This window comes from Amblyomma americanum, chromosome 8 (genome assembly GCF_052857255.1).
Source record: "Amblyomma americanum isolate KBUSLIRL-KWMA chromosome 8, ASM5285725v1, whole genome shotgun sequence".
NCBI lineage: Eukaryota > Metazoa > Arthropoda > Arachnida > Ixodida > Ixodidae > Amblyomma > Amblyomma americanum.
The window spans coordinates 73904514-73929832 of NC_135504.1; the positions used below are offsets into that span (position 1 = coordinate 73904514).

General features: G+C 48.0%; 1 protein-coding gene across 2 annotated transcripts in view; it reads left to right on the forward strand.

Annotated features, from left to right (window-relative positions):
* Window positions 1-25319, forward strand: part of Hel89B (histone acetyltransferase 1) — a 211609-nt gene that overhangs the window by 65685 nt on the left and 120605 nt on the right. The window contains exons 7-12 of one of the 2 annotated variants that reach the window (XM_077635155.1): window positions 3542-3706; window positions 5783-5878; window positions 5948-6145; window positions 9858-9998; window positions 10393-10529; window positions 22037-22220. In XM_077635155.1, coding sequence (XP_077491281.1) covers window positions 3542-3706; window positions 5783-5878; window positions 5948-6145; window positions 9858-9998; window positions 10393-10529; window positions 22037-22220 — 921 coding nt within the window. Of the gene's footprint in view, window positions 1-3541; window positions 3707-5782; window positions 5879-5947; window positions 6146-9857; window positions 9999-10392; window positions 10530-22033; window positions 22221-25319 lie in introns of both variants that reach the window. The other variant, XM_077635154.1, reaches the window with a different exon arrangement.

A 25319-nucleotide genomic window follows, 5' to 3' on the forward strand; every position in this document is an offset into this window, starting at 1 on the left:
GGTGATGCCGGAGTTGTTGGCGTTGGGAGCACCACCCGGATGGGTGGCAAGAGCGCTGGAGACACCCCTGGCCGTAGCAGGTGGTAGCGTCCTCTGTTGACTCCCCGGAACGGGCTCAGGCACGGCAGGAAGTCCACGATGCGTTGCCGTAGCATGCGAGCTCACCGGAGCAGTAGCTGGCGTCGCTCTCTTCCAGCCGATGTGTCCCTGACCCGCCGGAGCCTCCGCTTCTCTGCTGTTCCCCCAGTGCCTCGCTCTCACTCGCCCTTTTATAGCCTCGGTGTTAGTCCACGTAAGCCTTGTCGTCGTCTTCTTCTCTTCTCCACCAATCATCTCTGTCCACCTCACCGAATTCTTCTCCACCAATCATCTCTCTCCACCTCAACGAATGCTTCTTCTTCCTCTTCTTTATTCTTTGGTTAATTTGCGTCGTCTTCTTCACACCCTTTTCCTTTAAAATTTAATTTAGGCTCCTTAATATATGTGACAGAATGTGATATGCTTCCATGATTTTACCACTTTTCGTTCTTCAATAAACTCAGTTGCTAGTCAGTGCTTGTCTTGCCTTTGTCCCGCCTTTGTTGCACTGTTCACCCACCATGAATGCTTATCAACTCGCCCAAATTTCAGCTTTACTCAATGTGTTTTCGCCTTCACAGCGTGTAAGCACTCTCAAGTGCCTTCTGAATTCTTTTTTTTTTGGCACTTGTCACCATACCTAAGGTGCTGTAGCCAATTCATGTTCATTCTGCAGATTCCGTGAAGCAGTTAGACCAATGCAGCCTGATTACTGTAGCGGTTTCAGCTAATGTGTAGTGGAAATGCAGCGTTTTGCCTTGCAGGTGAATGACATCGAATGCTCCACATCTCAGACATACAGTCGAACCCCGCTACATCGAAGTTCACGGCGTGCGCGAAAAATTTCGTTGAAGCGGAAATTTGCATTGAGGCGAAAACAGCCCAAAAACACTGTCAGGTTGAACAACATAGTCTCTAAACGTCATCCGGATCGTTGACGGCGTGCTCTGTGTGATGCCGAAGTCTGCTGCAACATCTCCATTTTTCCTGCCGCTGGATACCGTGCTGATAATTCGTGCCTTCTCTTCAAGAGAAAGGAACTTCTGCTTCCTAGACAGTCGCCATGCTCGTGTCGATTGCAGCGCACAAACACGACTGAAAAAAACTAGGGCAAACACGCTGCTGCTGTTGGCAGGCTGCCGAGTCCTTTGCCGACGGATTGGTTGCGGCTGTGGCTTGGAAGAAAACAGGAGCTTGGCACCCGCGCCTTGTCGCAAGGCAGCCAGCCTGATTGTCATCACCACAAAGCAATGGCGGTCTTCGTGTGTGTTTGAATGAGGGAATCAATTGGTTCCAGCAAAAGTTTAGTGAAACAAAGCAGCGTGGACCTACGGAGCTACACAGATGAGCGCTGATATTCTTATTTTATTGCAAGATAGATTTTTAAACCCAGCTTCGCATGGCAAAAGATTCGTTGAAGCGGAAATGCACCCCAAAAATGTTTTGTTGTGATGAGAAATTTGTTCCGTTACTTTCTAGGGCGAGCTGACGGGGAATTGGAAATACAGTCACCGACCGATTATTTAGACTCGAAGGGACCCAAAAAATGGTCTGAATAATCGAACAGTCCGAAAAATCTGTGAACTACAGAAAAATCATTTTATTGAGATGAAATCAGCTGAAAAAAGTAGCCGATTTTTACCTTGCGGAAAATTTCTCTTGCTGGTGACGATTTGCGCCTGTATTTGCGCCAAAGTTGGGCTTTCACTGTACACATTAGACAGCAAGTTCACTGCGTTTAGCTGAATACTTGCCACGCTTCTTTGACGAACCTGGCGGCACCGGCGGGTCCATGCTGTCCACAACCCGAGTGTGCACCGCACTGCTCGTCAAACACACACAAAGACAAGGCATTATTCACTCAAAGTGGTGGAATCGCCGGACGCAATCACAAAATAGTGAACGGATGTAACTTCGTGAAGACAGAGCGCCACTCGGTCCAAGTGATGAAACCGAAGTGATGAAACCGAAGTGATGAAACGGCGAATGGTGGAATACTTGCCACGCTTCTTTGACGAACCTGGCGGCACCGTCGGGTCTATGCTGTCCACAACCCGAGTGTGCACCGCACTGCTCGTCAAACACACACAAAGACAAGGCATTATTCACTCAAAGTGGTGGAATCGCCGGACGCAATCACAAAATAGTGAACGGATGTAACTTCGTGAAGACAGAGCGCCACTCGGTCCAAGTGATGAAACCGAAGGGATGAAACCGAAGTGATGAAACGGCGAATGGTGGACTTTACCCGCCGTGGTGGCTTAGTGGTTAGGGCGCTCGGCTACTGATCCGGAGTACCCGGGTTCAAACCCGACCGCGGTGGCCGCGTTTCGATGGTGGCGAAACGCAAAGGCGTCCGTGTGCTGTGCGACATGTCAGTGCACGTTAAGGAGCTGCTGCGGTGGCTGAGTGGTTATGGCGCTCGGCTGCTGGCCCGAAAGACGCGAGTTCGATCCGGACCGCAGCGGTCTAATCTTGATGGACGTTAAATTCTACAGGCCCGTGTACTGTGCGATTTCAGTGCACATTAAAGAACACCAGGTGGTCGAAATTTCCGGAGCCCTTCACTACGGCGTCTCTCATAGCCTAAGTCGCTTTGGGACGTTAAACCCCCATAAACCATAAACTATCAGTGCACGTTAAAGATGAAATTATTACGGAGCACTACAGCACCTCTTCCTTTTTTCTTTCACTCCCTCTTTTATCCCTTCCCTTACGCGCCCGGTTCAGGGAGATGGCAAGACAGATACTACGCCGTTTCCTTTCCCCAAAAACCAATTTACCAATTTTCAGCGTATGAGACAAGCGATAACCGCCCGCAACAACGTTGGCGACGAAAGCAAATTGACCGCGATGACAATCCGACTGCCACCTCGAAGTGGCAGAGATCGCAGGGACTTCTACTGGCAAAAATGAGGTACCGAAAGTATGTCAAGCCAATTCAACTGCAGAGTAAATCCACCTCAATCCAATGGCACCTTTTGCGTCGGCGAACAGCCGATAAGATTGCTGATTTTGGCTGGCAGGCGACTGAAATTAGTCCGAAAAATTGAACTTTTAGACGTTCCGAAATATCCATCGCAAATATGTATGCGCTTCTATGGGGTGACTGACGGTGCCTCATTGAAGTCCGAAATATCCTACAAGTCCGAATTATTGTAGTCCGAATAACCCGTCGGCTACTGTATTTCGTTGAAGCGACGTTCGTTGTAGCGGGGTTCGAGTGTATCGCGAACAACATTCACATTTTGATGTGGTTCAGTGCAGTTCGATGCTTTTTGCAGTCCAGTGCTATTCGATGTGGTTCCAGCAGTGGAACGGCATCGCCAGCCCCAGCAGAATTAGTAACTGCCTGCAGAGGGATGCTTTTGATTTGCAGTGATGTGGCTGTGGCAATTGCCACCAGACAGAGCTCATTGCAGACGAATAGGAGCGGCTGACGTGTATCTTCTCCCCCCTGCAGCAGTGTTCGGGCGAGTGGCCCCTGGAGGCATTTGTGGAGGCCCTCTGCCAAGACCTGTTCAGCGCCGCCTGGGAGGTGCGGCACGGCGCAGCCACGGCTCTCCGCGAGGTGGTGCGGCTGCATGGTCATGGGGGTGGCCGGTCAGACAACACTCCCACCGCGCAGGTGATCCTGTTCATCTCAGCATTAACTGCCTTCTGAGTGCGTGTGGAATGTCGCGGTGTTTCCAAGCAACACCCCCTGGCACTTGTCACATCCTCCTACCGGCTGCTGCAATGCCAGATGTGCTCGTAAAGTGCTTCGTTCTGTTTAACCGCTCACTTATTTGGGCTAATGTTTGATGCAGAGATGGCATACGACAGTGGGGGGGTGGGGAATAAGCAGTTTACCGTATTTACACGATTGTAAGTCGACCCCCTCAAATCACATTTCCGAAAAATAAAAAAAACTTCTGAGGTTGTTTGAGCTTGGCCTTGAATAGTTGAATGTGATAGCATTATCCAGCGGCCGCCGTTTATCGCCAGCCGCTATCGGCTGCCGCGCGCGGACTTGCCCGTGGGCACATTCCAAAACGAAAATGTATTAGTCACTGGACTACTCGTCCACACTAGCGCCATCGTCCTCACTGGCGCTGCCGTTGTGATCGCTGCTGCGGTCTCGCAGCACGTCGTTCTAATGTCGTCATCCAGCGAAATCACGCACTTCGCAAGCCGGTGAAAATATTCCTCGCTGCAGCTGCCACACCTGCATCACCCGTTGGGAACGTCGAACTTGCGACCCGGCGCGCGGCTGTTCGTTTCTTCGGTGTAAAAAATCGCAGCCGTCGTGAATGTAGCTGTGAAAGTGCGCCAGTTGCTTGCCGGAATTGGAGCACAAATGATGACTGACGAAGCACTACATTAAAAACTTGTGAAACACAACCGGCAGTGGTCAAATGCTTCGGAGCCGCAGAGAAACTACGCGTGAATGGCGTCGGCTCTTCCGTCGGCTTTCAACAATCACCGGCACTGCTGCCGTTCCGAGTGGTGGTGCCACCTCGATTGGAACAGCGGCCCCTTCCATCAACTAGCTTTCAACAATCACCGGCACTGCTGCCGTTCCGAGTGGTGGTGCCACCTCGATTGGAACAGCGGCCCTTCCATAAACTATTAACGCTCCATTGAGTGCCGAGTGCACATTTGAAAGTGAAAAAAAACTTTTTGGACGCGTGAGGTTCCCGTGGAACGCGATTGCGTTATCAGGCCGCTGCCACTTATCAAGAACCGCAGTCAGCAGCCACATGTGGGGTGCCAGTTTGCTGCTTAGTGATAGCCGCCATCGGCCGCCGCCGCTGCCGCCCGCCCGTGTGCGCGTGGGAAGGGTACGTTAGTTCAGCGCGTTGACATAGCAGCTACTCAAGGCCAGCACCAAGAGCGATGCGACAGAGCCACGCAGCAACAATGCAACCATGCTGTAGCATGCCTGATATCTCTTTTGTCTCGCCATTACTTATAGTGTGATGTTTTCGTTTCGATTGTAAGTCGACCCCCCCCACCCACACTTCGGATTTTCAAATTTTGAGAAATAGGTCGACTTACAATCGTGTAAATACGGTATTTGGAGATGGTTTCTCGACTGCTTTTGCTCAGTATTGTTAGGCAGTCGAGAGAACACCTTCAAGAGAACACCCCCCCCCCCCCCCCTCCCCCCCCCCCCCCCTCGTTTATCGCAGGTTCAATGGTAAAAAAATTGTGCCTCGGACAGGTGCCTTGTGGTGCCACCAGTGTCGCTTATGCGAAACCCGCTTGTTTTGTGTGACTGATGCTGCATACGGCACAGATTTATAATTAATACTAATCAAATCAGGCAAGCACATCATTCAAGTGTAGTATTGAAGCAGAAAGACTGTTGTATGCCATCTCTGTTTTAGTGCGCATTAGTGGGTGGTTTATCTAAGGGAAGCATTTTACAGTGTGTGTTTAGTGTTGCAACAATCAGTAGACAGCCTGATCTGCACATTGGGGCAAACGAAACCACACCACCACGCCACTAGATGCATTTAGCAGTGTGGTTTCCTTGTTGTGCCTCTCTTTGCGACGGCATTTGGGCCCATCACGGGGCTTGCACTCTGGCGAGACCAGTACAGTGCAATCCATGGTAATCCCCCTCCTGGTAGGACTTCCCTAATGCCTTCTCCGTGAACCTAGCAGGTATATTATTGTTGGGGGCGGGTGGTGAGCTCGTATCTGCCCTTTGCCACAGATGGAAGCATCCAACCAGCTTTTCCTGGAGGACCTGTCCCTGCGGCTCCTGTGTGTCCTTGCTCTAGACAAGTTTGGAGACTTTGTCTCCGATCAGGTGAGGAGCTTCTCTGGGCCTGTCTGGTACTGGAATACCAGTTGATGCCGCTGTGCTGGCACATCACAGGTGGTGGCGCCTGTGCGGGAGACATGTGCCCAGACCCTGGGCCACATCTTGCACCTGATGGGCAGCGACAGCAAGGGGCCCAATGGCGGCGGGGTCTGGGGTGTGCTGCGAGTGCTGCTGCAGCTACTGCAACGCCCCGAGTGGGAGGCCCGACACGGGGGCCTACTCGGCATCAAGTACCTGCTGGCTGTCCGCAAGGTGGGTCGACAGAGATGGAGGGGGACGACCTCCTCGGTTACACCACAGCGTAAGGCTTATAAAAGACTTGGGGCCTGCTTAACTGCATTTCAAAGAAGGAAATGTAGCAGCATTTGGAAGCATGGCCCACCCCTCGAATATTCAGAAGGGCCCCGCAAATTTTCGAAGTACCCCAGAAAATGAGTTAAGGTGGATTAGTAGGCATTAAGGGGGGACACGGATCTTTGAGGCCGAAAAATTGCAAACAAATCAGTTTTTCAATTTTGGATTATTCGTGACCGTGAGGTCATTCTCTATATGTGGGTGAAGTTTCAAAGCGGAGAAACCCATAGTTTTTAAGAAAAAGCCAAATAACGGGAGTATTCTGACCGAAAATCTCGCAAAAGTACCTCAAAAATGGTCATTTTGCGCCGTGCACCATTTTCAAATGATGCGCCGGAAAGCCGCTATCTTGGTCTCGTTTGAAAGGGCGTTCTTCCCATCGGAGGTGGACACGCAGCGTCCCTTTGTTAGCCATGAAAAAGAAAGAAAGGAAAGACGGAATCTTGCTGTGCCATTGGTCATTGCCCGTCACGTGTCAAAACTGGCGCAGCTCATTGGCCCGCGCCATTTTGTTAGGGTCCACGCTGCCGACGGACGTGACGCCTTTTTGAAAAAGTCTCAGCCTGATTTCGGAAGCAAACTATGTCTCCACCGTACCAAAAGTTTCGCGGTGCGCACAAGTTCGGTAAAAGGCGTAAAAAGCCTTTTAACAAGCAAAAGGATGCAGTGGAAGGTCATCCGGGTGCTCTCGAAGCAGATGATCGAAGCGAGACAGTTGAAAGTGTCGCGACGGGCGTCTCCGCAGCCGATTCTGATGACACGGGTGGCCGCCAGCAATGAATGTGCGTCGACACGACGTTTATGAGCCCCGAAGACTTCGAGCGACTTCAAGAATGAGCTGACGCCCAAATTTCAGAGCTGTCATCTATATCTGTGACTGAGTGCAAGCTGCAGACTCTTCGTGCAGAGAGAGGCGACATGGGCCTAGTGGCGACGGCAGCGGCAACGTACATGATTGTTGATCTGTCAGCAGTCAACCAGCTCGTGTGCTGCCAGTGCAGTGGCGACGTGTCCTTCCAGAAAACACTCACGAATACGGTGTTGCTGTACAGTTGTGCTTGGAGTGTTCAGTTTGGGGCGATATCGTGCGCGAGTAGAGTTCCCAGCGTCTGCCTGGAAGCTCAAAGTGCAATCCCTTCCAGGTAAACATTCTTGCTGCCTGGGCTGCACTAACTACAGAGAACGGCCAAACAGCACTGAATGACTTCTTTTCAACCATGGGAATCTCCCACAGGGGTCTTCACAACAAGATCCACCAAGCACACCTCAAGTCCTAGTTGAAGCCTGCCGCAACGCTAGCTGCTGAAAGTGTGCTGACTGATTGTGCTTCCTCAGTGAAAGAACTGTGCAGAGACTGAATTTCGGTAATCCCGGAAAAATCACGGTCTGTTTTGATGGAACGTGGAAGACGAGAGGGCACCAGCCCCACATTGGCGTGCGGCTCTGTCATAAAGCTTTTTTCAGGTTATGTGTTAGACTATGTAGTGCTGTGCAACTACTGTTTTGGCTGCAAAAATGCACCCAAAGAGGAGGACGCTCAGCACAATGCATGGAAGGCACAGCATGTATGCCATTCAAAATCTGGGCAGATGGAAGTGGATGCAGCTCTGATGCTCTCCCAGCGATCATTCGAGAGGCACAGCCTGCACTATACCACAATGCTCTGCGATGGAGATAGCAAGCATTTTCGTGCGGTAGAGGAAGCAAAGGTATATGGTTTTATACCAGTTGAAAAAGAAGATTGTACAAATCATATACAAAAGCGGATGGGCAGTGCTTTGCGCAATCTTCTCCAAAAGCACAAAGCAGAGGATTGTGAAAGCTTGAGTGGTAAAAATTGACTGACTGCGGACCTTGTCACCAAACTACTATGGTTGGGCACTAAAATGTACTGCAGGCGATGTCGAGCAAATGCATTGGGCAGTAATGGCCACATATTATCATGTGACGTCGTCCGACAAGCACCCAAACCGTGGCCTATGCCCACAAGGCACCAACTCGTGGTGCAAACACAATGCTGCGATTGCAAGGGGACAGCAGCCACCGAAACACCGTTACAAACTGCCCGACTACGTCAGCCAAGCATTGCTACTTGTGTACAAGCGCCTTGCTCACAAAGACAGCAGATGCCAGCGAGGACAAAAACAGAATGCAATTGAGGCACTGTATTCCGTGATTTGGTCCTTGATGCCTAAGACAAAGCATGCTTCGCTGATATCTGTTGAAACGGCTGTCGCTGAAGCAGTCATGCGGTTTAATTCTGGGACACAGGAGGCTGCATCACGCATTCTACAAGAGCTCCAAGTGGAACCAGACCACATAACCAGCCAGGGGGCACAGGAGAGGGACTCTCGCCGGGCTATAGGCTCCGAGCTGAAGCGTGCAGCCTCAGCCTGCTTCATCTCTGCCGCAAAGCGATGTCATCAAAGAAAAACTGATGAACACTACTCGCCTGGGGCGTTCTGAAGGTAGTTACTACTTTTTTTGCATAACTGTGCATAAATAAAGCATTGAAAGCATTGTATTTTGTTTTTGCAATTTTCTCAGTTTGATTATTTCCGTCACATGGCAGTCTACTGACAAGCCTATCTGTAATTCTGCTCATCAGATTTTGGTAACTTTTGCGTCATTTAGTAGCTAAATAGGTGGTGACTGCAATAAAGGTTTCAGATGGTAGCTAGGTGTAAACACAAATTTGCAATTTGCTAAAATTAAATTTAACTAAAATTTCAGTTCTTCAACCGCAACTATGGATGACCATAACTTTTGAACTAGAAGGGCTAGAAACATGTTATTACCCTTGTTGCAATCCTTGATCCTTCTAGAATCTAGTAACATACAGGCTATGAGAACCTGTACAGCAGGTTTCTCTAAAAGCTTGTAAGTAGCTCCTCTCATAAAAAATTATATACAATTGAAAGAAAAAATATAGAAACTAATTTCATATTTGAGATCAGCATGCTGAAATATATATATCTACAAATTTTCATGGCAATAGCTTCAATATTAAAAATATTTTTCTCAAAGGTGCCATAAGGTGCCATAAGGTGCCACCACAGCAGCCAAACTGTGGTGGCACTGAGACGGCTTTCGCATGCACTTTCGTGGCTAGGCTACACTACCATTGACTGTTGTTCCGTGATCACTGACTGAAAGCTTTGACCTGACAAGTGCGAATTGAATGGCCGGAAAGGTATTTAATTAATTTTTCTCAATAATGAACATGTCTTTTGCTTCTGGTGAAATTCTAGTTTAGCCAGGCAGAGCCACAGAATCTCTTTCCACTGCAGACAAAAGTTTCCTCGAGTTCTCCTCAGTGTGTCCTTAATAATAATAAGAAAAAAAAAAGTAGTTTAGCATGGCTAAGCACAGTATCGTGCAGTAGTAGCAGATATGTTGGTCACTTGAGGTCATTACGTGCTAAGGCCATTTGACATGAAGGCCTTCACCACAAAGGCCTTTGATGTAAAGGCCTTCACCCAGGGGAAGGCATGCCAGGTGGGCCAAGCAGTCTTCAGGGACGTACGTACGCTCGAAATGGGAAAATGTGCCAGTAGTGCTACTGCACTAAATCATGTGCCTGAGGTGGAGTGCCGCCTCCTTATTGCAGGACCTGACGTCGGTGCTGATCCCGGCGGTGTTTGAGCCCGTGTTCCAGGGCCTACAGGACCAAAATGACGATGTGAGCGCCGTGGCAGCCGCTGCTCTAGTTCCTGTCACTGAGGAGCTGGTCAGAACGCTGCCCCACCAGGTCAGTGCACCCTGCAGCACTGCCCTTTCTCGAAGGAACTGGATGTCCCAGGCAGCTGTGCTTTCCCATTTCTATGGGAAAGAAAGGTGTGATGGACAGAGCATCAATGCCCAACGTAAGAAAGAGGGTGCTGTCAGTAAAAGGCATGCTCACCTCGCCAGCATTCCAGAGAGCTAGGAGTGACAGGTCACCAATTTTACTGCACGAGCAGTACCGAGTGAGCAAGAAGCCGTCAACATGTGGGCGGTGTGAAGCCTCAGAGAAAATGGGGAGGGGGAAATTGGAGCGCCAAGTAAGTGGGGAGGGGCAGCAGTTTGAATTGCACCCTTAGTGGAGACATGACCGTGACAGGTCATGTGGTGCATTCTCTGTGGTGCATTCCCCTCCCTCCCAGGTTCCTAGGGTGGTGCGGACGCTTTGGGATGCGCTGCTGGAGCTGGACGACCTCACCTCGTCAACGAGCAGCATCCTCATGCTTCTGGCCGCTCTGCTGTCCCACTTCACCCGTTTGGGGAACGCCACTGCAGAGAGGTGAGAGTGCTTCGCTGAGGGCTGTCCTGCCTTTCATCTTGGGTGTTGTTTACTCGAGGGAATGGCACATGCTGTTGTTGTATCGAGTGATTGTTGTTGTCCAGAGCCTTTAGAAAATGCCGTGCTTGAAGAGGTGGCACAGAAGGGAGTTGAAAAACACAGTGGGGCAGGGGGTGTGCAGTAGCACTGCTTTTGCAATAAAACACCTTCTTCACTAGTACGCAAGGAAGCTTCCTCGCATCTTCACACGAATGTATTTTTGCGGGCAACTGTTCATGCACGGACAACCGTTCGTGCGTGGGCAGCCGCCCCTGCGGGCAGCCGCCCCTGCGGGCAGCCGCCCCTGTGGGCAGCCGTCCGTGTGGGCAGCTGTTCTTGTGGCGGCACAAGGAAGACGGTGGAGAGCCCTGACATACCAGACCTCTAGAACTCCTTGCTAATCATGCGCTGCGCATTGGCCTGGTGGACAGAAAGGCACAGGGTGTACCTGCTTGCTGGCTTGGGGCTTTTTCTCCTTACGCTGGGTCACAACATGTCTGCATGTTTGTAGTGCAGAGCTCTGGTGCAGCCAAATATTGGTGCATATCGGTGCTGCCTGGAGCGGACGGAAAGACTTGTGGGGGTCCTGCTTGTATGTAATGGCCTTGCAGTGGAACGAGTAAGACGAGGGAAGGAGAGTAAAAAAAAGAAAAGAAAGCTGATCGTGCAATTTCAGAGCCTGCACTACGTGGCTAGCCACCTGCCACCTCTGGACCGCTGTGAGTCAGAGAGATAGCAAATATCAAATGTACCACAAATAGGTGTTGCTGCTGGAGGGGGGACTAAGAAATGGCAAAAAAAAAAATGTGGACTGATGCCTTTTTCAAGTGGAATTACTTTAGCTTGTTGCTCTATGCCATCGCTCCTCAGCTCACTTTGTGCTTAGTGCAGTAAGTGTTATATTTAATATTAGTGTGCACTACAAATTAATTTCATTCATTGTTTTCATCAAGAGATATTGGAATGTGCCATGCATGCTGACTTAAGCGGGGACATGGCTCTTAAAACTGCTTTTTTTTATTTTCTGCCCAAATTTGATTAAATTTGCCACTCTTATTCAGTTTCTTGCACTGATTTCAAATATCTTTTTTGTTTTTCAATAGGTCAATCACTTACGAATGTATATGAAATTAATGGTTCATAATTTGCAGAAACAATGAAAAAATAAGTGCACTACAGAAATTGATATTAACACATGGCTAGGTACTAGAAAGCATATGGAATACAATGCTAGGAGTACTTCTTTGATGTAACAAATATTAGTGATGCTAGAGCAATCCAAAATTCACTGTTCAGAATGTGGGTACCCTATTTTCTGATATAGAGCAGAACTGCTAAATATTAAAACCCAAATTCCAAAATCTCCTCCTTACATTGTGTGCTCTGCACTCTTACCTACATACCACAACAAAAATTTCGGTTCTACCTGCCTTCAAGGCCAAGATATCGTGTCTACAAATTAGAAGTCAAAAATGGGCGTTTTGAGAAAATGATAGAAAAGTAATAAATTCACTTTTAATCAAGAATGCAGAAATCTTGGTGCCATATTTTACATCCTCTGTAACTAAACGCCACCAGGAATGTAGTCAGTCTGACTACGGCCACTCAAATGGCACTTTTCGAAAGCATGCTGCATGTCCGAAGTGGTCTTGCGCTTCTTTGCAGATGCTCGGTGGTGGTCTTTCTTCGCCATGCGCTTCGTGCACAGTGCTCCAGGGTTGAGGTGCAGCTCTTTCAGTATTGCTGCAGATGTCCTCTCAAAGCCAGCATTGAATCTCATCACAGCCTCAGCCACTGCAGCTTGTACAGTGAGGCATGGTTTTCCTTCGGAGCCAATGCCCATATCGAGGAGTGAACGGACTCATTGCTGTTCGGAGTACTGCCCCTTTGGCACCGCTCAAGAAGTTTCTCATCGGAAAGGCGCTCATAAATGGGCAACAGGGCCTCACAGATGTATGGAGGCAGATTGTAGCGGTGCTTAGTAGCTGTCTTTCCCTTAGCGCTTGCTGCATTTTGGTGGCACCATGTCCTGGTGGGCAATAGCTGTGGTCTGACACCAGGTGTGTGATGATAACTGGCCATCACTGCTTTCTTCGTTCCCTGCACATCACCCGTGTGAGTCTTCAGGGCCCTGCCATAGTACCGCGTTAGCTTTGCAATTTGCCTTTACTGCCAAGGCTCTCTCTAATCCAGGTCCTTTATGCTTTGTGATGAGGTTTCCGTTTCTGTACGTGGTTGGTACAGTCTTCTTTTTCCACTGAAATGTACCCATACACCTTGGCTTCCTGCAGCGCAAGGAAAGCACGGCTGTCACCATCTGAGAGTGTACCTCAGGTTGTGCCGTTGTAGTGACCTCTGGAAAAAGATGAGGGCGGCTTCCATTTTACCGGCCATCTTAGTGGTGTTTTCTGGCAGGCGTGGCTCTCGTTCCAAGCCTTGTACGTCAGACCATCTTCCTTTGGCCCACGCTCACAACCAGTACAGAAGTTTCTGAGCACAACAAAATCGAGAACTAGCCCCGTGAAGAGCTTGATGACCGTGCCGACGCCAATGTGCGACGAGTGGCCGCGCGTCATCCAGGAACCATCGTATGACACGGCAATGTTTCCAGGATTCCCAAGCTTCAAGTCGTCGTACAGCTCCCGTACTGATTGCACACACTGAGCCGTCTGCTTCTCGGCAGCAAGGGCCGCCGCAGGCACCAACTTCGTCTTCACATACCTCCACCATGTTTTGGTCAGAAGGCCATGGTGGAAAATTAATCGCGGCAAAAACGTCGTTTAGCGCCGTTAGCCGATTCCAAGTGGCTTGCATCGCAAGCGCAGCAGGAATGTTCACAACGAAAGGGTCGGCATTCTGGCTGCCATTCACGCGGGGTGAACTCCACGCCGACGCAACATCACCGCAGCAAGCACACCATATTCTCATTTGCCTCTGCCTACAGTGACGCTATCGCCACACAATTTGCACTTTACGCACGACATCATCGCGTTCACGGAGTTCAAGTTGACGATAATGAAGCCCGGTTCGATGTCGACTGGCGCGACCGCATCGTCGTCAGCGCAAGCCAGAAAATCCAGCTTTCGCGTCATTGCCGGCGCTGAAGTAAGAACTTGGAAGTTTTTCTTGCGTTTGAACCTCTCTCTGCACTAAATCCGTACTCTGCAACATTTCAGTGTCATGCCGAACGCAGCCGCTGTCCGCAACACTTGGACTCTTCAACAAGCTGGCTAGGCCTACTTCAGCACTGTCCGGTGACGGCGGACTGTTCTCGATGCCTGGCATGCTTCTGGAAGTTATGAAGAGATCACTTCTTTCTTCTGCTGAACTTGTGCCTCGTGGCGAACTTTTCCATTCGATTGGACATCGTTGCACACTTGTCACAAAGAACGAAGAGATGCGTCGTTGCGTTGCCTGCGGAGTGGAGCAGACGACGGGAGCCTCGCGCAGCCAATCACACTGTGCTCTTTGGTCACGTGCTCTTGCTCAACGAATAGGGCCGCGCGTTGGGGCTTTTCTTTCTGCGCGGATTTCGACGTCACCAGCGATTGGTTGGAGCTATTTGTGGTGGGAAATTGAAGAACAAAAGACGCTCTTTCCAACAAGACCAAGATGGCTGCGATCGCGCGCGTGGAAAAAGAGCTACGCGCCGCGGCTCAAAGCATTGTTTTTACGTAGAATTCAGGTCACAGGGATGTTATAAATTGATCGTGCGGTCAAAATACTGAACCACGGGACTGGAAACCTGGTGAATTTAAGGATTATTAACTTTTATTATTATTAGCTGGCGGTGATGTGTTCAGTGACAGTGACGACGAGTGAAAGCCGAGCACTACTGCTAAATGTCAGCGTACCATTGCCACAAACGATGCCCATGTCCATGCCGTGAGTGATTCATCGGACTCAGAAAGCGATGAAGAAATGTCGCACACTCCTGGTACAGTCCCTATATGGAGTCAAAACTACAGGGTATCTCCGCCCCTTTCTCTTATGTGCCAAACGGGTGTGCCTCAACGCATCCAGGACCTTGAAGTGAGCACTCCTTCCGAGGTGTTTCGCATTTTGTGGAGAGACTCGTTCACAGAATCGCTAGCATTTCAGACAAACTTGTATGCTCAGCAAGAAAACAAGCCATGCAAGCCGACCACAGTGAAAGAGTTAAGCACATTTTTAGAAATAAGTCTTTTGATGGGCATCAAAAGAACCCAGAGTTATCGAGACCACTGGTCTAGTGCTCCGGACATTCATGACCCGTTCATATCAAACCTGATGACAGTGAATCGGTTTAGGTGGTTGCTATCTCATCTCCATATAAATTTTTGGCGATTGACAAACCGATGATAAAATTCAAGGGCAGAAGTTTGCTCAAGCAATACATGCCGAAAAAGCCCATGAAACGAGGGTACAAGGTATGGATGCTGTGTGCCAGTAATGGCTACAATATCAAGTTCGACATTTATACTGGAAAGCCAGACAGTGGTGTGCAGCGTGAGTTGGGCGCCAGGGTTGTAAAAAGCCTTACTGGAGATTGTGCTGGCAGGCAGCACGGTGTGTTTTTCGACAACTACTTCACCAGCTACCCACTCCTCAAGGAGTTGAGAGATGCCACCATATATGCCTGTGGAACGGTGAATGCCAACCGGAAACACTTGCCGCCGCTGCAGGCGGATAAAACAATGGAAAGAGGCGACACCGACTGGTCTGTTAGTGATGACGGCTTGGTGTGCCTGAAGTGGAAAGAAAAGCGAACCGTCCACTTGCTGTCAGGCTACCACGATCCTGCACTTCAAAACACATGTAGGAAGAAAAAACAAGGATGGAACACTCACAAAGGTAGCCTGCCCAGATGCACTACAAGACTGCAATCAAAACATGAATTTTGTTTCAAATTTGACCTAAGAAAAAACCATTATCAGATTGATTGGAAGTCAAAAAAATGGTGGCACAGAATTTTTTTAATTTCCTTGACTGTTGCGTCGTGAACGCCTTCCTAATATACAGTGAACTGGAAGGGGTTCAGAAGATGAGCTTGAAAGACTAGAAGAGATATAACCGGTACATTGACTGCAGAAGCACAAGTCTGTTCCCCAAAAAAAAACACAGTCAAGCAGCCGTGTAGTAGAAATAAAGTGGTGGAAGCCATATGTGCCTCCAGTTGTGCGGGGCACAGAATCAGAGCACCAACCAAAGAGTTGCACGCTGAGGCAGTGCGCGAAATGTAGCACAAAAGCAAACCCATCAAGAACGACGTGGATGTGTGAAACATGCATCATTCCTCTTTGTCTGAGAAAGGACAAAAAATGTTTTGCCGAGTTTCACAGAAAGTGAATGGAGATGGCATTGCAGCACGGTGGTTATCACAGGTGACCACCTCAGGTCATCAGTGCTGCCATATTTAAATTTTTTTAGTTTTGCTTATATCTATCTTCTGAGTGCCCTTGTGCAGTTTGTGCAATAAAATTTAGTTTTCTTGCAAAAACAAAGTTCTCTTGCCTTACATGGCATAAGCCATTGGTGATGTGACTGACATTTCAAATCTGCCGCAAAAAATTCAAGACTGCACTCCTGCACAAGCTGCACCATCAAGTTTGCTTCTATAACATTATATCTTTTGCTTCAGTTTTGTTTTTTCGTTTCCTAACTGAGGAGGTGACGTGAACAAGGAAACTTAGACCGGATGTAGCCTGCCGGCCGTCCGTTTCACTGCAATCTCCTCAAAGGCCAAAGGCTACACTGAGCACTTTTGTTGGTTATTGTGCTGTTTTTTTTCTTTATAGCAGTAGCGGCGAGTTAGACAATCATGTGGAATGGTCAGATTTGAGTTTTGATTGCAAGACTTCGCCTCAGAGGCCCGGGACATAAGCGCGTGCTTGCGCAAGTTTCGTTTTATCGTGTACATTGTATTTTATGGAGTGGGCCTGATTTGTAAATTATGAGAGGTTTTATTTGGTGCTTTAGTGTCTAAAACATACTTCCAAGATATCCTGCCAAATGCGCCAGCAGATTTTTGGTTATGATGTCAGGGAAGACCACGCCCCCTTTTCACCCATAGAACCCATTCGCTATCAACAACAACAAAAAAATATGGAGAAAAGGAGGAACTGCAAGCTCTGCTATAAAAAATCAAGAAGTGTAATTGTAGCACGTCCTATATATCTACATCCACTTAGTGTCCTTGTGCGACTGCTTTCTCTAGTGGCACAGCAGCCATGTTGCCTAGCTTGAAAGGTCTTGGAAAATGCAGTGTATTATGTACGGATCTGAAAATCGCCAGAATGGTAGCTAAGAATATGTGCAAAGTTTTGTATATTTTAATTTTCTCTGAAGTTTCACTGAACTAATCTTATGTCGCCTTTGCATAGGACACACGCACCTGACACACAACTACAGTAAAACCTCGTTACTACGAACCTCAGATTAACGAAATTTTCAGATTTACGAATTTTTTTCAAATCCCCGCCAAAATGCCTATATTTTAAATGTAAAAAACTTTCACTACTACGAATTTCAAATTACCGAATATTTCAGAATAACGTATGTAATTTAATCTTGCAATCATCGCAAGACGCTTCGTTATTGCGAAGTTCCGTCAAAGTTTCGTACCAAATCCCTGAAGCTGACGCCTATCATCATCATCCGAAGCAGCAGCTATGCACTGGGGAACCCGTTGCAACGGATACAGCCCCAGCGGCATCGGGATCAACGCTAGTGTCGCGTTGAATGAATATAGGCTAGGCGGCGCAAGCTGCCGCCCGATACAAAGGGTAAGGCCATTATCATCCATCCAGCGTGTGGTCGCATACTGCGCCGTAGTCTTATACCCCTGTCACACGGGACTTCTTCTCGGCCTTTGCTGTAAAGTTGTCTTATTGCACTAAAGGAGGAAAATCGAAAAGGAGCAGCGACGCTGCTACACGGCAAATCCAAAGGAGCTAGAACGCGGCCTCCGTGAATGCCAAAAGTCACCACTGTGTGTGAAGCGGCGCTAGTAACATTATGAAATTAAAGCAGACGGTAGCACTTCAGCTAAGAGTGCTTTCGTTTATGTTGGAAAAAGTAGCTATCACGATAACAAACGAGTGTTTTGACAGTGAGAAACGGATATTTTGAAACAAAGTTTCTTTTTTTTTCATCGTTCTCGGTCCAACCACGGTAGGCACACTTTTCCGTTCGGCTCCTCGTTGTGTTCGAGAAGCGTGCTTTGTGCACACAAGCAAACTCAAAACACGCACACAACAAAGAGCAAACGAAGAAAAAACAGCAAAGCGAGATGCGCAAGCACGTGTGTGTCGATGCGGCTGCTGAAAAGCGTTCAAGTCCTTTCTTAGCAGTGTGGATGTCTTTAGTCATAGCCTCTACGGTTAAGTGCACTGTAACGCAAAATTAACCATTAAATAAGATAAATTAGATATTTTTTTACGGTTTCAAAACTAAAAATTGCATCAATTTTTTATTCTTTAAGCTTGCTAGCTGGCGCTGCCGTCTGGGTTGCTCCTTTAAGCAACTTTAAGGCCGCTGACGGCCGCCTTTATTGCTATGGACCTTTATCGCAAAGGTCTCGACGCTTTGCCGTGTAGATGCGCGTCACGCGCCTTTGGGGCAAAGGACCTTAATTTCTAAGGCCTTACAAGCGCCCGTGTGACAGGGGTATTAAGCCTATTCAGTGCAGTGTCACCACGTTGACAGCGAACGGTAGGATCTGCAAAGTTATCGGCGCTGTGATTGTGTTGTGCATTAGCTTTGCTGACAACGAGTTCTCCTGGCCCCCACGTTAAAAAGAAGCGACACCAGTTTTCGCTTAAAGAAAAAGTGGCCATTCTGTTGCAGCTGAATGCTGGAAAAAAGCAAGTGGACTTGTGCAGGGAGCTTGACATCACACAGTCAACAAATACAACGATGCTCAAATATCGGGACAAGATCATAAAACTACATCGAGAGTCGCTCACTCAAGAAAACGTCTGCGGCTGGGCAACTACCGTGGACAGCGACTTTCGAATTATGTGGACAGCGACAGCGTGGCGGCTACATCCGCGGAGCTCACCACCGAAGACATCGTGAATCAAGTGCGTGAGCAAGAAGAATGTAGTAGCGACGAAGACGATGCCGACACTGGATCAGCGCACGAAGAGGAAGAGATTGTTTCCGGCTCGGATGTCCTAGTCTTTCTAGAAAAGACCCAATCATTCCTCGGGCGCTGAAAAGATGTCCCCGATGACTTGCACAGGAAGGTCGAGGATGTGGAGGCGTTCGTCCTGCAGCGCTTGTCGTCTACTCGCCAGAAGAAAATAACAGACTTCTTCAAGCAATAAATTGTAGTTAAACTGTGCCCTACTAACACTACTGATAGAATAGAACTAACGGAGCTATCAAAGTTAATAAATAAGCGCAAGGTAGCCGACATAAGGAAGTTTAATATGGAGAGAATCGAGCATGCTATAAAGAACGGAGGTAGCCTAAAAACAGTGAAGAGGAAACTAGGCATAGGTAAAAACCAGATGTATGCATTAAGAGAAAAGCAGGGCAATGTCATTAGCAATATGGACAAGATAGTTAACGTAGCCGAAGAGTTCTACACAGACCTGTACAGTAGCCAATGTAATCAGAGCGCTAATGAGAAAGACAGCAGTGCACAGCAATGCGTCATCCCGCCAGTAACGAAAGATGAAGTAAAGAAAGCCTTAGAAGCAATGAAAAGGGGAAAAGCAGCTGGGGAGGATCAGGTAACAGCAGATCTGTTGAAGGATGGAGGGGACATCGTGCTAGAAAAACTAGCCACCCTGTATACGCAATGCCTTATGACCTCAACTGTACCAGAAGCTTGGAAGAATGCAAACATTATCTTAATTCATAAGAAGGGAGACGCCAAGGACTTGAAAAATTACAGGCCGATCAGCTTACTATCCGTTGCCTACAAAGTATTTACTAAGGTAATCGCTAATAGAGTCAGGGCAACGTTAGACTTTAATCAACCAAATGATCAGGCAGGCTTTCGTAAAGGATATTCCACAATAGATCATATTCACACTATCAATCAGGTGATAGAGAAATGCGCAGAATATAACCAACCTCTATATATAGCTTTCATTGATTACGAGAAAGCATTCGACTCAGTGGAAACCTCAGCAGTCATACAGGCATTGCGTAATCAGGGGGTAGAAGAGCCTTATGTCAAAATACTGGAAGATATATATAGCAACTCCACAGCTACTATAGTCCTCCATAAAGTCAGCAATAAAATTCCAATAAGGAAGGGCGTCAGGCAAGGAGACACGATCTCGCCAATGCTGTTCACCGCATGTTTGCAGGAGGTATTTCGAAGCCTGAATTGGGAACAGTTGGGAATAAGAATAAATGGAGAATACCTAAATAATCTGCGATTTGCTGATGACATTGCCTTGCTGAGTCACTCAGGAGGTGAACTGCAAATCATGATCAACGAGTTAGACAGGCAGAGCAGATCGATGGGTCTAAAAATTAACATGCAGAAAACCAAGGTAATGTTCAACAGCCTAGCAAGGGAACAACAGTTCACAATTGGCAGCGAGAGCCTAGAAATTGTGCCGGAATACGTCTACTTAGGGCAGGTAGTGACAGCTGATCCAGATCATGAGAGGGAGATAACTAGAAGGATAAGAATGGGGTGGAGCGCATATGGCAAATTCTCACAGATCATGAGTGGCAGTTTACCAATTTCCCTCAAGAGGAAAGTGTACAACAGCATAATTTTACCGGTACTCACCTACGGGGCAGAAACGTGGAGGCTAACGAAAAGAGTTCAGCTTAGGTTAAGGACAACGCAGCGAGCCATGGAAAGAAAAATGATAGGTGTAACGTTAAGAGATCGGAAGCGGACAGAGTGGGTGAGGGAACAAACACGGGTTAATGACATCCTAGTCGAAATCAAGAGAAAGAAATGGGCTTGGGCAGGGCATGTAATGCGAAGGCAAGATAACCGCTGGTCCTTAAGGGTAACGGAGTGGGTTCCAAGAGAAAGTAAGCGTAGCAGGGGGCGGCAGAAGGTTAGGTGGGCGGATGAGATTAAGAAGTTCGCAGGCAAAGGGTGGATGCAGCTGGCAAAGGACAGGGTTAATTGGAGAGACATGGGAGAGGCCTTTGCCCTGCAGTGGGTGTAGTACTGATGATGATGATGATGATGAAACTGTGCCCAGCGTTATCGTTTATTATTTACTTACCAATACATAAATCTGCTGCAAAGGTACATAATTTTAGTTCTTGTGGTGCATTACTGACATGAAAATAAAGGTTTTTCAGTACTACTATATTTCAAAATAACGAATTAAATTCGGCGGTCCCGTGAAGTTCGTTGTAACGAGATTCTACTGTACTTACTTACAAAAGAAGACAGACCTGTTTGTGAAAGATGCGGAGACGAGCTCACACTAAACCATATCTTGTTTGCATGTTTAAACCTAGAAAAACTAAGGAAAAAGTATTTTAGTGAATTTTATAATCAATGCATTCCATTTCACCCAGCACTACTCTTGAGTGATAATGCAATTGTTGACATTTCTTATGTTATGAGAGGCTGGCTGTCTTAATGAACTGCGAATGCCTCGCTTTTCTTTGATACACCTCAGCCACTTCCTCATTCCTGACAAGAAGGCTGAGGTGTGTATTTCATTGGTTGGGACATCCTTCCTCTACAAAGGATGGCCGCTGAGGTTACCTGACCTTCTTTAAAGCTTTTACCATTGGCCATTCCCCCAAAAATTCTGCCCTTTACCTTCACTAGATGGTATGAAATAACATTTTTGGTCCTTTACACCACCGTTTCATTTTTGTCATATAAAATCCGGCACAAGACAATTTTCTACACCTTGTGTTTGGCGCATGATGGCCTTAGCCTAACCCTATGTGCCATAAAACCCAACACAACGCAACATTTTAATTTTTTTGTAATCAACTTTTGGCTCAGTGGAGCAGCTTATTTTTGTTTTGCTCGTATTTTTTGTGTGGTGCCAGCACATCGCGTATGCGTGTACAGTCACTGAGCGACTTTTTTTGTTTACCATATATACTTGTGTAATGAACCCACTTTTTTTTCCAGAAAAGCTGACATCAGTTAGGGGGGAGGGCTCATTTTGCGGGAAAAAAAAATGTTTCAACAGATTTGTTTGGAATCCGTCCGTCCTTCTGTAAATTTTCTAGAAGCTTTGCACACACAATTGTGGCATTATTTTAATTCGGAAGCATAATCAACAAGCTACAATTTGATGTATTACAGTACACAAGTGCATTTAGTGCTTCTTGAAGAAATGATTTCTATTCTAAAACAGTCAAAATTGGTCATTTTTTTCGCAGTAAGGAAAGGGTTAAAAGTAAACTGCTGTATGTAGTTCACTAGTAGTGCACTCTGACATTAGTTTTCCTTTGACACAGTATGCAAAGCTTAGCGGATGCAGTCGTTCCCTGATCGGCGACAGAGTGCCTTGTGTTGTGTCCAGCAGTGGTGCATCACAGCCAGCGCAAGGCGGTGAAGAGCGGACGGCAGGCAGTGGAAATGGAACTGATGCCCCCCTGGCCCAGTGGGTGCCCCGTCTGTGGCCCTTCCTGGGACACAACACGGTCGCCGTGCGCCTCTCAGTGCTGCGGTCGCTCCTTATACTCACCTCCGACGGAAGAGCACCACAGGTAGGGGGCCCTCAGTCACTGCAGTCTGTCGCATGCGCGTACAGTCACTGAGCGACTTTTTTTTGTTTTTTACCATATATACTTGTGTAATGAACCCACTTTTTTTTCCAGAAAAGCTGACATCAGTTAGGGGGGAGGGCTCATTTTGCGGGAAAAAAAAAATGTTTCAACAGATTTGTTTGGAATCCGTCCATCCTTCTGTCCTCAAAAAACACACGCGGTCAGATGCATTCATGTCGCTGGTGTTTAGCATCGTTCAATTTGACGCGATTTGGCAATTTTGTGGTAGCCGGCGGCGGCCAAGCTCGGCGAGATAATGTGAACATGCTGAACACAGGCCCTGAAGGTCAGGCACGCATTGTTTACGCGAGGGTTAAAAAAACACACAGGACGGTGACGAGTGTGAATGTTTAAGCCTTAGCTTACTGCACATAACGTCTTGACGCTCTGCCAAGTTCGCTGAGCACGTTGCACTACACCGCCACCCTTCCCCCCACTCCTCTGGCAGGAGCTCTCCTCAAAAGATGAAACAAACAGGTGGCGATGTTATCAGCTGCGGGCAGCATCTTGGCACGCTGCCAGGGTCTGCGCTGTGGATGGCTTGAAAACTGAGGAAGCCGCTACAAAAAGCTAAAGGCTGAAAAAAAAAAAGTAAATTCTGGCCGACAAAAGTGGGGGGTGGGTTCATTACATGAGTATATACAGTACTTGGTGGGACCCAAGAAATGGCCTGAATCATTAAAGGAGTCGAATCATTTTTGAGGTGAAGGTCTTGTATGCTCATCAGCAACAAAACACGGTGTTGTCGTTGTTGACTGCAAAAGTGCACGAAAATTCAATGTGACGTCGCCATGGTGCTGGAGACCGAACGTGACATCAGCTAAACTAGAAGTGAAAGCCAAAAATTATGTGGTGGCTTGCTTAAAGCGGCACTTTGTTTGCATATATGTCGTGGGCTCCTTTCTAAAGGCCTTTACGAGAAAAGGCCTTTGAGGTATTAGTGCAGTAGAGCCCACATATAATGGCCCCACTTAAGGGGGTGCACGGGTCTTTAAGACCAAAAAATGGCCAAAAAACCGATTTTCTGAAAATAGCATTTTCGGAATCTTCAGCTATTATTCTCCAAGTTCACCAGTTCTCTTCTTCCAGAAGTCAGTAGTTTCAGGGTTTTATTGAGTTTAGATCACCGCGCGGTCTGAATTTGCGCAAGAGCAGACGAAAAAACACAAATTTTTCATCGTGCGGAGCCGGCGTTCCACCGTACCGATCGCGGCCATGTTGGGCTCGTTTGAAAGAGCGCTCTCTAGGCTTCAATTTCCCGCCATTGCTGGTTGCAAGCTCTCAGTGGCCACCAAGAAAAAGAGCCACAAAAAAGCAAAAAATGCGGGGTCTGATTCGCTGCTGAGCACACGTGACTGAATCGAGCCATCCGATTGGCGGATTCCGCCATGCATCGTCTGCTTGAGCCAGCGTTGGAAGCGTCGAAGACGCCATTTTGTTGACAGTTGAGACCGAGGTCCAACGATGCCTCTCAATAAATTTCGTTCGCGCCACAAATTCGGCAAAAAGAAGAAGTCCGCGCGCGGTGACAACTTCCGAAAACGTCCTGCGTCACCCGAATGCTCTGAGAACGTGCAGGAGCCAGTGGCAAGTGAAGTCCCCGCGGACGAAATAGGCCTAACGAGCTCGGCGACGTCTACGCACAGCGGCCGCGTCCGCTGCGACACAACAATGCTGCAGCCTTCGGACTTGCTTGAAAATAAGCGAAAAGCGGAAGGAATTCTGCAGGAGCTGGAATCGTCTACAGCGACGAAGAAAAAGCTTGATTTCATCGGAAGCTGTGACGACCATCCCCTTGACGGTGCAGACGGTCGCCGTGCGGACGATGGTGCTTTCTCTATTGTGACTCCTTCAACGAACTGTTGCGTGCCGTGAAGTGTAGAGTGTGTGGCGGAGATGTGCACGTTTCTAAAGGGAATCGCGAGTATGGTTTAGCGGTGAAATTGTCCCTCGTGTGTGAATTGCGGAGACACTGCGTCGGCATGGAGCTCGCCACACGCGGAAGGCAGCCAAAAGATAAATCTGTTTGCCGTAAACATTCTTGCTGCACGCGCGATGCAAAGTACTGGAAATAGGCGAACCGCGCTAAATGATGTGTTTGCTGCGATGAATATATCGCATCGTGGCCTGCACACAAAAACGTGGCAGAGCTATGTGAAAAGCAAGCTGACGCCCGCAGCAACACGCGCAGCCGAAGAAGTGTTGAATGACAGCGCAAATTCTGTTCGGCAGCTCTACCGCGAGCTGAACCTTGACAACCCCGAGAACATTTCCGTCTCTTTCGATGGTTCGTGGATGACTCGGGGTCATTCATCCCGCATCGGTGTCGGTGCAGTGATTGAACTTTTTACTGGGCTCGTCCTGGATTACGTTGTGTTTAGCAATTTCTGTGCCGGGTGCGAGCGCGGGCCTAAGGACGACGACCCGTCCTATCAAGCATGGAGTGACAGCCACTTGTGCCAAAAGAACACGGACAAAAAGTCCGGTGAAATGGAAGTACAGGCTGGACTTGTGTTATTCGAAAGGTCATGGGAAAAACATGGCCTTAGATACACGACTGTCCTTTCAGATGGCGATAGCCGCACATTTCTTGCACTGCAAGAATCGTCTGTGTATGGCTATATAAAAATATAAAAAGAAGACTGCACGAACCATGTGCAGAAGCGAATGGGCACGGCTCTGCGCAATGCAATTGCCAAGCATAAAGGCAATGCAAAAGAGAGCCTTAGTGGCAAAGGAAAGCTAACAGGCGACCTTGTCACTAAGTTGACATCATATTACAGCTGGGCCTTGAAATCCCATGCTGGAGATATTGGAGCCATGCACAAGGCCGTGATGGCGACATACTATCATGTAACATCAAATGATAGTGCAGCGAACCACACTTTGTGCCCAACAGGCCCAAACTCATGGTGCCGCCAGAACGTGCTGCAGCCAAGGGCGAGCCCGCTCCCAAGCACAGGTATAATTTGCCGCCACATGTGTGCAAAGCACTTTTCCCCATATATGAGCGCTTGGGAGACCCAAAGCTACTGCAGC